Below are 14382 nucleotides of genomic sequence, written 5' to 3'. Positions count from 1 at the left end.
TTAAGCAGCCTGCCTTGGCTCTCAGCTCTTAGCAGGAACAGCTCCAGCTCTGAGCAGCCCTACCTAGCCTGCTGTGACTCAGGGTATAGGAGTGGCCTAGCTCCCTCTACCAGCAAACCTGGGGGAGGGGAGAAGCAGCAAGGCACCAGCTGCTTTTCTCTAGACCAGGAGGGTACCTGGGCCTGGGGAATTCAGGAATGTCAGAAATTCCTAGACGTAGACCATCTCTGGAATGCTAGAGAAGCCAGCTGTGGTGATACAGGAAACAAGGGCCAGGGCAGGTCACTCCTATAGAAACAGATGGACCAAACTGGGCACAAGGAAGGTACAGGAACCGGAGAGCCATTTGGATTTTTTTTATTCTCTTTTTAAATACTGTACAGTGAAAAATAAATACGCCTTCTCATCCACCAGACAAGGTTGGTCCCCCCCTCCCCTGGGGGACCTTGTCACCCCCCTTCATACACACCCCTGATTCTACTCCAAAACCTTCCCCATGCCTCCCACCCACTCATACCCTTACTATCCCCGTCTTCCACAGTGATGAGGCCCCAGAAATGGGGGGTACAGGATGGGAGGAGGGATAGCAGGGGAGCCCCCCTGAACTGTCAAATCTGGGTGGGTCAAGGAGCACCCCGCACCAACAGGCGGAGAATGGGGGTGTTCAGAGAGAGATTGGGGCATTAGAGGATAAAGGCACATCCAGTCTGATGGGGAAGGAGAGAGGCTCCCCTCACCCTGGGGGTAGGGTGGACAAGAGGGAGGGGGTAGGACCCTGTTACACACCCCTCCACTAGCTCCTGGAGGCTGGGGGGGACCCAAGCTGCTGTGCCACCCCCCTCCCCCCTAGATAAGAGCAGCTCCAGCGCAGGTCAGTCGGGCCTGTGAGGGCCATTGGTGTTGGGCAGCAAGCGAGATGGAGAAGGGAGGGATGCGGGCTGGAGGGTTTATGAAACCCCATTCACCAAACTACCCAACTCCAGGGGGGCGGAGAGCTCCCCATTCTCTGAGGGGCCCTTAGGAAGCTTGCTGACAGAGTCACCCTGAAGGGAGAGTGGGAAAGAAAATGGAGAGGAATGAAAGGAGGTCAGTAGAAATTCAGGTAATGCCATTCCCTACCACCTAAGAGCTCCAGGCATCTGGTGGGACCCAGGGGTTGGTTGCCAGTAGTCACTTTTACTGGGATCCCGAAAATATGAACCAAATGGCCCTTTCTCTTCTATACAAACTTTTCACTATTCTACATGCAGCCTAAACTCCAGCTGCATGCCTTCCCTGCAATTTCACAAGCGATTTCTTAGCGAGTTTTCATGTGCCCCCTACTCCAGAACAACACAAAAGGTAGTGGGAGTAAACTATGTCTTCCTTGCCTACCTTCTGCCCTGAAAGAGAATCCTCTGAAGGTTTAGTGCGTTCCAGGGGTGGCCGCTGGCGGCTCTGAGACTTTGCTCGGGAGATATAGTCAGCCACAGTCACTGGAGAAGACAGAGGATCAAGTTTCAGAAGGAACCCAGGTATCCAGCCCCTAGACCCTCACTGAATCCCTACCGCTAGTTTCCACAGGATAGGAGGCATCCTGTTCTCTGAGGCAGTCTGCTGGAATCCAGTATTAGCTCACCTGGCTGACGGTCTCCACTGATAGAGCCATCAGTCCGGTTACCACGGTTACGGCGGCGGCGGCTCCGGTTACGACGCTGGGGTCTTGACTCATCTTCTGTGGGGCAGGGGAAAATGGAACTGTGCATCAATCGCCCACCCCCTCAATTCTTTCCCAGCTGTAGCCTTTCACACCCTCACACACCCCTTACCCAGGCCATTCTCTGTCATGCCGGGCCCGTCGGATTCCAAGCCTCCGTCCATGACAGTCCTATCCTCGTCTGTGCGGCGGCGGCGCGAGCGGCGGCGTCTGGCGCTTGCTGGGGGGGGTTCCCCCGGCTCTGAATCAACTGGGGGCTCTGGTTCGGATGTGTCCAGTAGGCTGTAGGGATTACTGTCTGGGTCCTTCAGCACTGGTTGGAGGAAGAAGGAGTTGGGAGTCAGGTGTCCACCATCTTTCTTTTTGGCCCACATTCATGAGCCCAGCTGTCTGCTTCTACCTGAGCTAATCGATGAAGAGTTGTATCTTGAGGTGGGCCGGGGGGCAGGTGGGGGTCCCCTACCCCGGCCTCCTATAGGACGCCTCCGGCTTTCTTCCCCCCGGGTTGGGGGATCCCGGTCGCCAGGCCCAGCTCGGGTGGGCTCCTCCCTCTTCTCTGACTCCGTCTCAGAAGCTGTGGATAGGTCTGAGTTGGGGCCTGAAGAACATAGTGGTGTTCAAACAGGGTCCCTCACCCTATCCCAGGATCCATCCCCACCCCCAAGCTGGAAAATTCTCCCTCACTCCTTAGTCCCTTAGCCAATCACTTCATCTTCTCAATCACCCTTTCCTCAAGCTTCCACCCAGGCCTCTGACTCCCACAGCCCACCACTGCTCACCCCCTACTCCCATAGCTGTCTCACCATAGGCAGGACCGCCTGTCCTCCGGCCCCGGCCCCGGCCCCCATAGCTGCCCCCATAGGTTCGTGTGGTATGAAGGGAAGAGGAGGAGCTCTCATCAGTGGTATATCCAGCCTTGTCACTGCTGCCGCTGCCCCGCCCACTTCCAGGAGGCCGAAAGCCCAGCCCAATCTGCCGAAGCTGCTCATCAATCTGCAGCCTCTCCAAGCGGAGCTGCTCCACCTCCTGGTTGGGTAGAAGATGGAGAAAAACAAGGAAGGAGAAGTGTAAGATCAGTAGTCTCTCTTCACACTTCTCTGCCCCCTCAACTGTCCCTAGGGACCTGAACTCTCAGGAACACAACAAGGCTTAAAACAGGGGAAATAATGGGTTCCAACTCCACAGCCCCAATTTTCCACCTAACAGTTTCTGTTCTACTCAGAGACACAAACTGGAAACCACCACTTTTAACTCCATCCAGCATGCTCCTCAGACCCCTGTACACGTGGGTTTTTCCTCTCCCAGGCTCCTGGCTCGGGTACCTGCAGGTAGGAGAGGTGATATTCCAGCAGAGCCTGAGCATTGCTGATGTTTTCTCGGGTGCCAACAAATATGAAAGGAACCATGCCCTGGAGAGCAAAGGACACAGGGATTAGAAACAGACTCAAATCAAGTATTAAGTCCAGCTTGTCTTCTAGAGAAGCCTACACAAAAAGGATCTTTCTGGGCTCTCCATCTACTAGGAAAAACCGAAGTTCCCATGTCCCATCCCCTAGAAATCCCAGCCCTCAAGAGAATGGCTTGGAGAACAATCACATCTACTCTGGAAACCAATCTCTAGGTGTAATTGCCCCATACCTCTTCCCTGGGGTTCTTCTTGTCATTATCACCTTCAACTCGAACCCTCACCACACCAGATTTATCCACAATCTCCTGGATCACTTTCCCGTTCTTTCCAATCACTTTGCCTGAATAGGTAAAGGAGGAGTTAGGCTTTTTTTTTTTTTAAAGGAAAGAAAAAAGAGCAAAAACAGACAAGTTTTCCAGCTTGTATGAAAGAATTCTGTTTAATGAATCTCCTGCTTCTAGGCTTCTAGTGTGTTTTCACAGGACAAAATACCACAATCCCTAGAAATTAGTTCTCCCATTTTTGTCACTCCAACTACAGACTGTTTGGTCTGTCCTCGTGAAAAGAAGTTCACCGGGAGGTGCGAAACCAGAATCATTTTAGAGCATCTCACATCTGGCCCCCAACATGTTCTCTTATATACATACACAACCCTAACTCACCAACCAGGTTCCTGGGCACTTGCACGGAGTCCTCAGAAAACTCAAGATAGCTCCGGGCCTGTCGGCATGCTTCAGGAGTCTAAGAGAAGAATGGGGAGTTATTAATAAAACAGAGGACCTGGATCTCAAACAGTGATCTTCCTGCCACTCTCTGTCTTTGGGAAAATGTGCTGCCGCCAAAGTCTGGGAGGGAGGAAGCAACTATACTCCAGTTAAAGAAAAGAAAAAGGTATGCACATTATTAAAAAAAAGGGGGGAGTGAAGTGAACACGACAGGCTTCCTTTCTATTTCACACACTCTTCTTTCTATCCCCGAAGGGACTTAGATGACAGGTATCTTTTGCTGACCTCCCCATAGATTCGGAAAGTGCAGGTCTCTTCACCCAATTCAATGGCAGTCACCCCAGGTACTTTTCGGGCCTGCTGGATGTTGGCACCATGAGTCCCAATTGCTAGTCCCATCAGGTCCTCTCGCACTGTGAACTCCTCTTGGAAAGCTGCCGCCAGCTGCTTACTTGTCTGAAAGAAAAAAAGACACTGACCTATAGGAATCATGGTGAAATTTCAGACATCTGTCCCGGGAATCTGACGCTTTGCATAACTTCAATAAGAAAAGACTGTGAAAGAAAGCCAGAACTATCTGGAAGTCCACTGACCACCAGGACCTGTGTGGAGAATTTAGGAATGCTTCATTCCATTTCTACCTCCTCAGTACCAATGGCTTGGTGGGCAGGGGAGGTAATGATGGCAGGGTTTGGGCTAGGAGCCATCAAAGTTCTGGATTTAGCTCTAACACTATCTGGTTGTATAATCCCAAACAAAACATACTCTTTGTGCCTCTGTTGTTATCCACTAAATGATTACACCTGACCTCTGTTCCATTATCCACTAAATGATTACATTTGACCTGCGCCATTCCCAGACTAACAAGAGGATTAAATAAGACTGGTGTTTAGAAAGGACTTTTCACATGGTAAATGCAAGTGTAAAGAATATTTACCTTATCCAAACCAATACAAACTCCCAAAATAAAACCCAACAAGTTGAGGAGAAAGCAAGAGGTTAAGAAAAGCATAAAAAGAGGCTATGACACACCATGCTACCACTTCATTTCTCAACCAGTCCTCAGAGGGAGGCCTGAGTACAAGGGCAGGCAAAGGGAAAGGCTCTGGCAGCACCCTGAGGAGCATCCCTGGAGAAGTACAGAGTACCATGGGCCAGAATTTGCACAGGCTCCCATAAAGATCACTTGAGTAAAAGGAAATGGAGGTTCAAATAACACATACACATGTGCACCTCATTTAGGACAGTATAATTCCTAAGGGAATCTGATCATAAGATGTCAGAATTCAAAAAGACCTTGTATAAACACTCTCCTTCAACTACCTCATTGTCACAGATAAGGAAGAGAAAACTCACTGGAATCAAATTATTTGCCAAAGGTCAATTATTTGACAAAGCAAGCCAGGATTGATTCCAAGACCAAGGATCTTTTCCAGTGTACAAATGGCTCTCACAAAGTGGTTTCGTTCTCAGAGGTAATTTGGGGGCACCCAGTGGAGGTAAGACCCACACCCTCTTCCACTTTTAGACAGACTTGTTCTGATTCATCTGTCTTATGCATTGTGCTTTCAAGTAAAATTTCACTTGGTCACAGGGTCCCGTAGCTTAAAAAAAAAAAAATAGCTTCACACTAAAAACATGATGGAGCTCTGCCATCCGGAGGAGTCTGAGATGAAATAGCAGACCAAGGTTTAATGGCCCAGAAAGACCTTAACCTCTGTTCTATAAACATAACAGTATGAGTGGAGGATGAGGTGGGAGGAAGACAGCAATACCATTCAGCAGTAAAAAGTGGAGCCCAAACTTACCTCGAGGTGCTTGGTAGCTTCTTCATTGCGCGACATGAGCAGCAATTTGGTGCGCAGGCTTCGAAAATGCATATCACCCAGCAGGGATGCTCGCTTCACAGGGGCTTCCGTGGTTGACTGGAAAGAAACCAACAAAAAAGTCACTAAAAACTGCCTATGTTTTAGAGGAGAGTTAGGAACTGGGAATCAGGACACCTGAGTCTCTGGAAAAGGGCAGGAGTTTAAGAAACAAAGTTGAGGAAGAGAAAATCATTGTTGGTCTCACAAGGGCCTACTATCTGGGTGCCTGTGGGAACTGATTTTACGTGGCAAGCACAAGTGAGATTCATACTGTTCCTGAGAGTCCAAATATGCAAGAAGGGTCCTTGACCCAAACTGCAATATGATGGTCAGGTTGAAAAAAAATTAAGGTCATACATGAGAAAGACTAAGGAATGGTAGGGCTAACCTGGGTCCACAGGAGTCAGGAGCAATAAAGTCCTCTCTGACAAATAAATATAAGCACACTTTAGCTCTTCCCTTCTTGCAAAAGAGTTAAAAGGGGAGAAGGGCTTAGGTGAAGTTCAGGCAAAATAAACTCACCAGGATGAAGAGCTCACTATTTGTGATGTTGAGAAAGATGCAGTTTGCTCCCAACGCTTTCTTGAACTCTTTATGGACGTTTTCATTGGAGCAGCTGCAGAGAAAAGAGAACAGTGCTCAGTGGGCAGAGTGTAGAGTATAGCTGAACATTCAGGGGAGAGAAGGGGACTGCAGTTAAAGAACAGAGATGAGGAAACAGAACTGGGAGCAGAGAGGACTCTAGAGGGCCAAGGGAACACAAAACACACTGGGAGCAGGGCCTGGGACAAACGTGTGCAGAGATGAGGACCATAAAGGGGGTCCCCCACATCCAACATCCCAAACACTCACGCCTCTCTCAGATCCTCAGGCACAGCCATGGTAACCTTGAAGAAGCTGCCTTTGGTTGCAAGGGGATTGGGATTAACTGGCCGAAGCCGTTCCAGGGTGACAATCTCATTGTAAGTGGCATCGCAGGCAGCATATTCAATAACATAGAACTGGCAGAAGGAAAGAAAGAAGAAGGTGTGGATAACATGAGCTTCTATCTCCCAGCTTTCTCTGACAAAAATGTTTCAGCAGTTCCCCCAAAGACCTTGACAATCAGTCACTCACATCTCCCTTCATCATCCGCACCCGGGCCAGCCACCAGCCACAAGGCTCTTGCTCATTGGCTCGAGAATAAACCTGAAGAGAAGTTGAAAATAAAAGAGATCTTGAGGCCCATCTAAAACCATCAAGAATAGAATGAGCATTAAGACACTTGGGAGGCATCCTAGACCAAGATGAAGGAAATTAGACGAAGGAGCTGCTAGTTAAAATCAGAGGACACTGGAGTTCAGATGCTGTTATCGTAAATGGAAGAAAAGTGGATCCCCTGAAACTGGGAAGCTCCCTAAAGGCTTGATTGATCACAATGGTGATGGACAGAAAACTGCTGCACTTCACTCCTCCACAGACTGCCTAGCTGGATGGAGGAAGGAGAGTGAAACAAGCAGTAAGGAGCCTATGATACCTGTATCAGGGTAAGGGAGATGCAGAATCCTGGGAAAAGTGATGTTTAGAAAAGGTGGACTTCAGGCCCTTACCTCCACTTCATCCCCTTCTGTGATCTCCTTGTTATAGTCAGCTGGAGGTGGTAGCCGGACATCCCCAAAAGGAATCTGTCTCTCACTCTGCCAGCTGCAAGGGAAACAGTGATATGATAGCTATTCAGGCTAGTGTGGTTGCCTGTTTCTTCAGAAAAAGGTAACTTCCTCCACTGGACATTTTCCACCTTCCCTGGTGATTAGAAGCTAAATTCCAGGCTCTGCTCCATACCAGCGTCTTCCATCTCTTGCTAGAACCTAAATACTGAGTCAAATGCCCCTACCAGCACCATTTCCTCTCCTAGGATCCATACAAGTCGCCCACCCAAACCCCTGGCTCTCGCCCACCTATTACATGCCTCATGGGACTCAGTCGCCCCTTCTCCACTCTCCTTCTAGGACCTAGTATGCTGGATTCTCTATTCCCAAGGTCTTACTTGTTTTCAAAGAAGATGGTGACAGAGTCTTCATGGACATCCTTCACAAAGCCCTAGAATGGATTTTAGAACCAAGTGAAAAGACAAAAAAAAAAAAAGACAATTAACCACCACCTCAGCCATTAGAGGAACAGACACCTTTGCAGCATCTTATACTAGAGGTTGGGCTTCTCCGGTGGATCAGTGGTAGAGAATCCGCCTGCCAAGCAGGAGATGTGGGTTCGATCCCTGGGTGGGGAAGATCCCCACGAGGAGGAAATGGCAACCCACTCCAATATTCTTGCTTGGAAAATGCCATGGACAGAGCCTGGGGGGCTACATACACTCCATGGGGTTGCAAACAGTTGGACCCGACTCAGCAACTAAACAACAAAACTAGGGTTTCTTTTTCTGGCCGCACCACACGGCTGGTGAAACAGTTCCCCGATCAAGGATTGAACCCAAGGCCATGGCAGTGAAAGCCCAAATCCTAAACACTAAGCCACAAGGAAATCCGCCCCCCTCTTTTTTTTCTTTTGTAAAACTAGTTTTAGATGGGAACACAAGCAATCTAAAAACCGGGCTAGGGAAAGCTGCACTGGGGAAAGAACACAAACGGTGAGGTAGCAAGAAAAGAAATAATACTGGCATGGACAGAGATGTTACAAAATCCAGAAATAAGATGAGACAGAAATTAAGTAGAAGGGAAAAACATCACCTGTATCAGAACAGCCTGGAAACTAGTGGTCTCCTATAGCTCCCACAGGGACCTCCCTATCTGTCTGCCTCCTGCTGTACTGAGCAGCTTGCCAGAGTTCAATTAAAATACCAACAACATTCAGCAAAGCTAAGAATATCCCATGAGACAGTGTGAGGCTGTCCTGGAACACCTAGAGGACATCAGGATCTGCCAAGAAAGGGTCTAGCTCCTAACACAGCAAGAGACCTGAGCAAACTTGCTGCTTTGATGCCTGGGCCATACAAAAATAATCAGAACACTGGAGAAGTTCAAAATCCAAAAACAACCTACAGAAAGAAAAATTAGGATTTAAAAGACATGAGGGAATTCCCTGGTGGTCCAGTGGTGAGGACTTTCACAGCTGTGGACCAGGGTTCAATCCCTGGTAGGGAACTACAATCCTACAAGTCATGTGGTACAGCCAAATAAATAAAGATGTAAGATTTTTTAATGCTAGACTATGACACTACCTTTTCTATTTTTCAAATACTCAAAATTAGGGATTGCTAATTTTGATAAAGTCCAATTTATCAATTTGCTCTTTTGGTTTCATATCTAAGAAATCTTCACCTAATCCAAGACCACAGAAGTTTTCTCCTATGTCCTTGTCTAGAAGTTCTATGGTTTTTATTTTACATTTAGGTCTATGATGCATTTTGAGTTAAATTTTTTAATATGGTGCCAGATATGATTAAAGTTCATTTTTAACCTATGGATATGCAGTTCTTTAAATACCATTTGTTCAAAGACTATTTTTTCCAGTAACTGCCTTTTCATGTCTGTCAAAAATCAGAAAATTCAAACTAATGTATAATGACAGAAAGCACGTTAATGGAAGACTTTTGGGAATGACAGAAATTGTGGTGATGGTTCATTTTATATATATGTCAAAACTTTGTATGCTTTAAATTTGTATGCTTCATTGTATGTCAATTATGCCTCATTAGCTTTAAAAAAAATTAGGGGTTTCAAAAAGCATATATATATAAGAACTATTCCTAAGGTTTGCAGATAGGAACAAAACATGGGCTTAGGAGAGAAAACACCAAAAATGCACACCTGTGTCACTCCCACCTCAGGGAGAACTGTTCAATCATAAACACTTAATTCACTGTTCCTTCCTTAAATCTAAACCTAAAATTTCCCTCTTTATATGAGCCATCTTCCTCTTCTTTTGAGAAAGGATCTCATTATGGAGTCTTACTACTGCCCAGGACTCCTGGTCCTGCCTAGCCTTACATACCCATGCTTTAGATTTCTCTGCCATTCCCTTCCTCGGAAACGTTTTTCCCACTCTTCATTCAGCTCCATCAATGCTCACTCTTCCTCTTCTCCACTCACAACTGACGCACTTTTACTTTTCACTGTTTGCCCAAGTTCCTCTTCTCTTTTGGGTTCTTCCCTTTAACTCCTCTCCCACCCCCCCACCCACCCTTACTTCTTTTTTCCTTAGCTCTTTTAAGTGTCCTCATCCCCTCCTCCCACAATGACTATTATATCTCTTCCCTCTCTTTTCTTCCTTTATAAGGGTCTGTCTGGATTTCTCTAAAAATTTCATCCAGCCTCTGCAGCTGACTTTATCCAAAATGTCTATCTCTAAGCTTTAGAAACAGTTAATAAAGAGAAAGTTAGCTATTTTCAAAACATTTCTAGGATGAGATAAAACACTGTGGAAAAGATAGAAGAGAGTCACTTGCCTGCCTTTTTTGTGAAGAGATTCCCCACTCCTAGATATAATCATTCACAAAAAATGCACTTTTCCCTCACATTACTCAGCAGTTCAACAAAACATCACTCATTCTTATATTTCTAAGGTCTTTTTTTGGTCAAAGATTCTCCAAAACAAGCTTTCTCCTCAATTCATATTCCAATTCACTCTCTGCTCCTTAATTCCACTCATATTATCCCAGTTTTTTCCTTCATAGATACCAGTGGTAGAAAGTGAGTTCCTCGTTCTGCTCAGTCCATGCTCACTGAGAAGATAAGCAAGGGAGGGCAAGAGCAGTTGAGTGAATCTCTAGAAGGCTACCTAGATCCAAAGGATGACTCAATTCAATAGTCATGGCAAATGGGCTTTGGCTTATAGGTGGATGCTGTATCCTTAACAAAGGAGTAGGTATTGGGATATCCAGGTAAGGTCTGGAAAGTTGGATGGCCGTGCCCTGGAAGATGAACAGGTATTTCACTTGGGAGAGTACACCTTAAGGAATAATGTACATTAAGTTCTGACAGAAAAGGAAGAGTTGATGGGATAGCTACAAGATAACTTCTGATATTTTCAGTTCTAGCCTGTAAGAAGAAAAACAACAGGACCCAATTCTGAGAGGGATGAAAGGAACCTCCCCAGATTTATAGTTCTAGAAGCAATGTAAACACTCCTTGAACCACACTGAAGTCTGCTGAGTCATGAATATTAAATCAGCAGCAAGGTCAGATTCGGTAAGTATATGGCACTGAAAGTTGAAGAAAGATTACTGAATTTAAGGATGTTTTTGTTATTCAAATGAGACAAGGAGCAGAAAGTGCTAAAGTGGCCAAAATACAAACTCCATATTACCTGGCTTTTAGCTGAACTCCAAACTCTATTCTCTGATTCAAAGCATCCTATCTTTAACTCACTGAATCAAGTCTATCACTGCCATATAGCCCACAGGAGAAAAGGGAAAGATTCAGAGACAGACTTTCTACTGGACACTTATACGTGGAAAGGGAAACATGCCCCTTCCCAGCAGTCTCACACAGTTAATTCGAACTGGATACTGATCTTTCCCATGCTTCCTGGAACAAAAGCAAACATTATATCTTGATCTCAGACTCAATTTAAGACGCACTTTCTTGGGGCTGGGAAGGACCCTGATGAAGGACAGGATACTGTGGGAAATGAGGTTAAAATCTTATGAGAAAGGGTATTTCAACAAAGGTAATGCAAGCTTGAGGGGAAAGGATATAAGAGACAAATGTACTCTATCAGAATCAGAAAGGAACCAAGAGACTTTGCCAAAGAAAACAAATGCTATGGAGGCACGCTAGAGAAAAAAGTCCCATGAGTTAGGAAAGTATGTAGAAAAAGAATGAAAGAAGGGGTAAGTTGGGAGCTTCCTTCTTCCATGTTAGCTGGGTCATGGGAATAGGTAGTTTTGGGGGATTATGCAGAAATACTAGGATAAAAAGCCACAGACTTAAATTGAGAAATTAAGACAGATGTGGGTACCCATAGGCACTGAAGAATATAAAGAAATCTGGTTGAGGGGAAGTCAGGCAGGAATGAATAGGCATTTAGAGTGGGTCAAAAATGACTACACTGAACTTATCAATTAAAGCTGGGGCAGAAACCTACTCCAAGGGCTAATATGAGACCCTTTCCAGTTATAGCAAGATATGACTTCACATGGAAGGAGTTGGAAAAAGTCATTTCCCAGGTACGAAGGTGGAGAGGTCCACTATGGGAGGAAAAGGCTTGAGGGGAAGTGGAGGAAAGGGGGCTCTTATCCTCACAAATAATGGATGAGAAGGTAACTGTTCCTGCTCCTCAGGGCAAAATGAGAGAACAAGACAGGAAGCAGGAAAGTCTCTGAGACAATCCCAGGCATAAAGTACAAAGCGGTTCAAAATAACAATATAACAACAGTGGCATGAAGAAAAATTCCTGAGAGGCAAGACGGGTCTCCCTCTAGCTTAATATAAATGAAGGGGGAAAAAAGTGTCCTAAAAAATAGATTCAGGGGACTTCCCTGGCAGTCCAGTGGGTAAGACACTGCATTCCCAATGCAGGGGGCATGGGTTTGATCCCTGGTTGAGGAACTAAGATCCTGAATGCTGCACAGCCAAATAAATAAATATTAAAAATGTAAAGACAGTCCTCTTCTCCTTAAAAAAAAAAGAATAAATAGACTATTGGGTTTCTGAATTGGGCAAGTTGACCAAAAGTCTTCTAGAAGTGGAAATCCTTAAGAAAAAGATAAAACAGAAGGAATCCTCATGATATCTCATTTTAGACGGAGAGTAGGAGTATGAAGCTTACACTCCTCAAAATGAAGAAACTATATGAATGATCTAAATGTATGAGGTCAAAGTGAGATGACAAATACAAAACCATCCTCCAGTAGAAGAGCAGACCAACTAGTCTTGGAAATAAAGGGGTGGGGTGAGAGAGACTTGTGAAAAGATGCCACCTTACGGCTAGGAGGCAACTAGACTGATACAGCCCAGAGTTCCTGAGGTCAAAGATACTAAATGTCATAAACAGCTTCTGACCGTTTCTCCTTGGGGTGGGAACAGAAATATAAGATGAAAGTGGAGTGAGTCTTCCAGAGCCAGTAGGCAGAGGCCTCTCCGAGGAAGATGAAAGGATCTAATATGGGACGGCCTTCCCAAGGGGGTAATAGGGGAGAATAAAGAGAATTCTCCATGTGCTTGGACTGTGGGGAAGAGGTGATTAAGATCCAAGGTATGCCTTCTATTAGGAGAGAGGAAAAGTCAACGAGACGCTGGGGTAAATGGGGTCTCTCCTGGGGGCTGCGGGGGCGCTGATCCAAGCACAATAATGCCCTGATGTCCATTACCAGAGATGCGGGTAAAAGCAGGTGTAACAGAGGGGCCAAAAATAAGAAGGGGTTAACTTCCAGAGGTCTCTCCCAAGGAGGGCCGCGGGTGGGATCGTGGGTCCAAGGTTCTAAGGGTCAGGGCTAGCTCAGAACCTCGATCCCACCCCACTCTTCCCCGTTCTGGCTGGAGGGAGAGGGGTGAAGACCGCGTCCCTGGCCGGCGCGCCGCCTCACCTTGTAGAAGGCCCCGTTGGAGCCGCGCACCTCGACGGGCAGTCCAGGCTCCACATCCCCCCCCGAAGCCAGGCCGCCCATGGCGCCGCCACCGCCTCCGACTCCCCCGGCGGCGGCTGCAGCAGCGCTCTGAGTACGGGCCGGGCCAGGTCCCCGGCGTCTCCCCGGAGGAGGAGCTGGAGGGGGAGCCGCGGGGGGCGGGAGCCGGGCCGGCCCCACGGCGGCCCTGCCACAGCCAACGAGCAGGGGGCCGGGGCCGGGCCGCTCCCCGTCCGCCGCCGCCGCCTTGGTCTCCGCCACCGTGAGGAAAACGGCCGCCGCCGCCGCTGCCTTCGTCACCTCAGCTTCCGCCCGCCGCCGCCCCCGCTGCAGCCTCAGTCCCGGGACCCACTGCTGCCGCTGCCTCTACACGGCCTCCTCCTCCCTCTGCCGCCGCCGCCACCTACTGCGCAGACGCACCGGGCACCCGCCCGCCGCGCGCGGGCCCCGAGGGCCACGGCGCACGCGTCAAGGCTGGCGACCCAGCTCTCGCTGGCCAGCGCATCAGGGCTTCCACACTCCTCTTCCCTCTCTCACGCCCCCTCCTGGTCGCTGATTTACGCTTGCGCAGAACCAAACTGATTCTCTTTCTTCGCCACCCAACCATTCCACCGCCCCGTCTCTTCCTTTCCCCGCCCCACAACACAGAGAGCTAACCAATCATGGGGAGGGAGGGGCAGAGCTCACTCAATCGGATTGGGCTTCTGATGCTCCTTGGTCAGACTACACCCACTTCACCGCTGTGCGCTCCACCAGGCTTGGAGAAGTTAGGGACGGGCATGCGCCTGAATGATTGCTTGGTCACTTTCTCCACCTTTGTCTTTTTTGGTGCGCACGCTCCGGGGGAAAAAAAAAGGAGGAGTCGAAAAGCAAAAATGGGCCTAGCGCGCGTGCGCTGGGCCTTACAGTCCACATGCCGATATGGACTCTTGAGTGTTTCTGTTTCTGAGCGTTAAGATTTAAATTAAGAGTCACTTTCTTGCCTTGAGAAGATTCTGATGCTGCATATGATGAAAGGTTAAAGAAAGATTTCAAGACACTACCGAAAGGCAAATGCAATTTGGCACAAGATTGATATCTAAATGCTGAGAGATTTCAAAATGGGAAAAATTGTTACTGAGAAA

At 47.6% G+C, this 14382-nt stretch overlaps 1 protein-coding gene across 2 annotated transcripts; it reads right to left on the bottom strand.

The window, feature by feature from the left end:
- Nucleotides 1–341: 341 nt before the first annotated feature.
- FXR2 (FMR1 autosomal homolog 2) lies at nucleotides 342–13728 on the bottom strand. 2 transcript variants are annotated; one of them, XM_055576647.1, is made up of 17 exons: nucleotides 13220–13728; nucleotides 7724–7776; nucleotides 7287–7380; nucleotides 6814–6885; nucleotides 6550–6698; nucleotides 6220–6313; nucleotides 5638–5754; nucleotides 4115–4285; nucleotides 3767–3845; nucleotides 3335–3444; nucleotides 3019–3105; nucleotides 2500–2722; nucleotides 2097–2270; nucleotides 1809–2009; nucleotides 1619–1714; nucleotides 1375–1475; nucleotides 342–1043 (listed from the first exon to the last, which is right to left on the bottom strand). In XM_055576647.1, exons 1-17 carry the CDS (start codon nucleotides 13298–13300, stop codon nucleotides 948–950), a joined length of 1998 nt encoding a protein of 665 aa, XP_055432622.1. In that variant the 5' UTR covers nucleotides 13301–13728; the 3' UTR covers nucleotides 342–947. The 2 variants fall into 2 exon arrangements, with proteins under 2 accessions (XP_055432622.1, XP_055432621.1); XM_055576646.1 differs by having other exon boundaries at nucleotides 2097–2294; nucleotides 13220–13726.
- Nucleotides 13729–14382: the final 654 nt, after the last annotated feature.

The sequence above is a fragment of the Bubalus kerabau genome, chromosome 4, assembly GCF_029407905.1.
Source record: "Bubalus kerabau isolate K-KA32 ecotype Philippines breed swamp buffalo chromosome 4, PCC_UOA_SB_1v2, whole genome shotgun sequence".
In the NCBI taxonomy this organism is placed as follows: Eukaryota; Metazoa; Chordata; class Mammalia; order Artiodactyla; family Bovidae; genus Bubalus; species Bubalus kerabau.
This window is presented reverse-complemented; position numbering and strand designations above follow the sequence as displayed.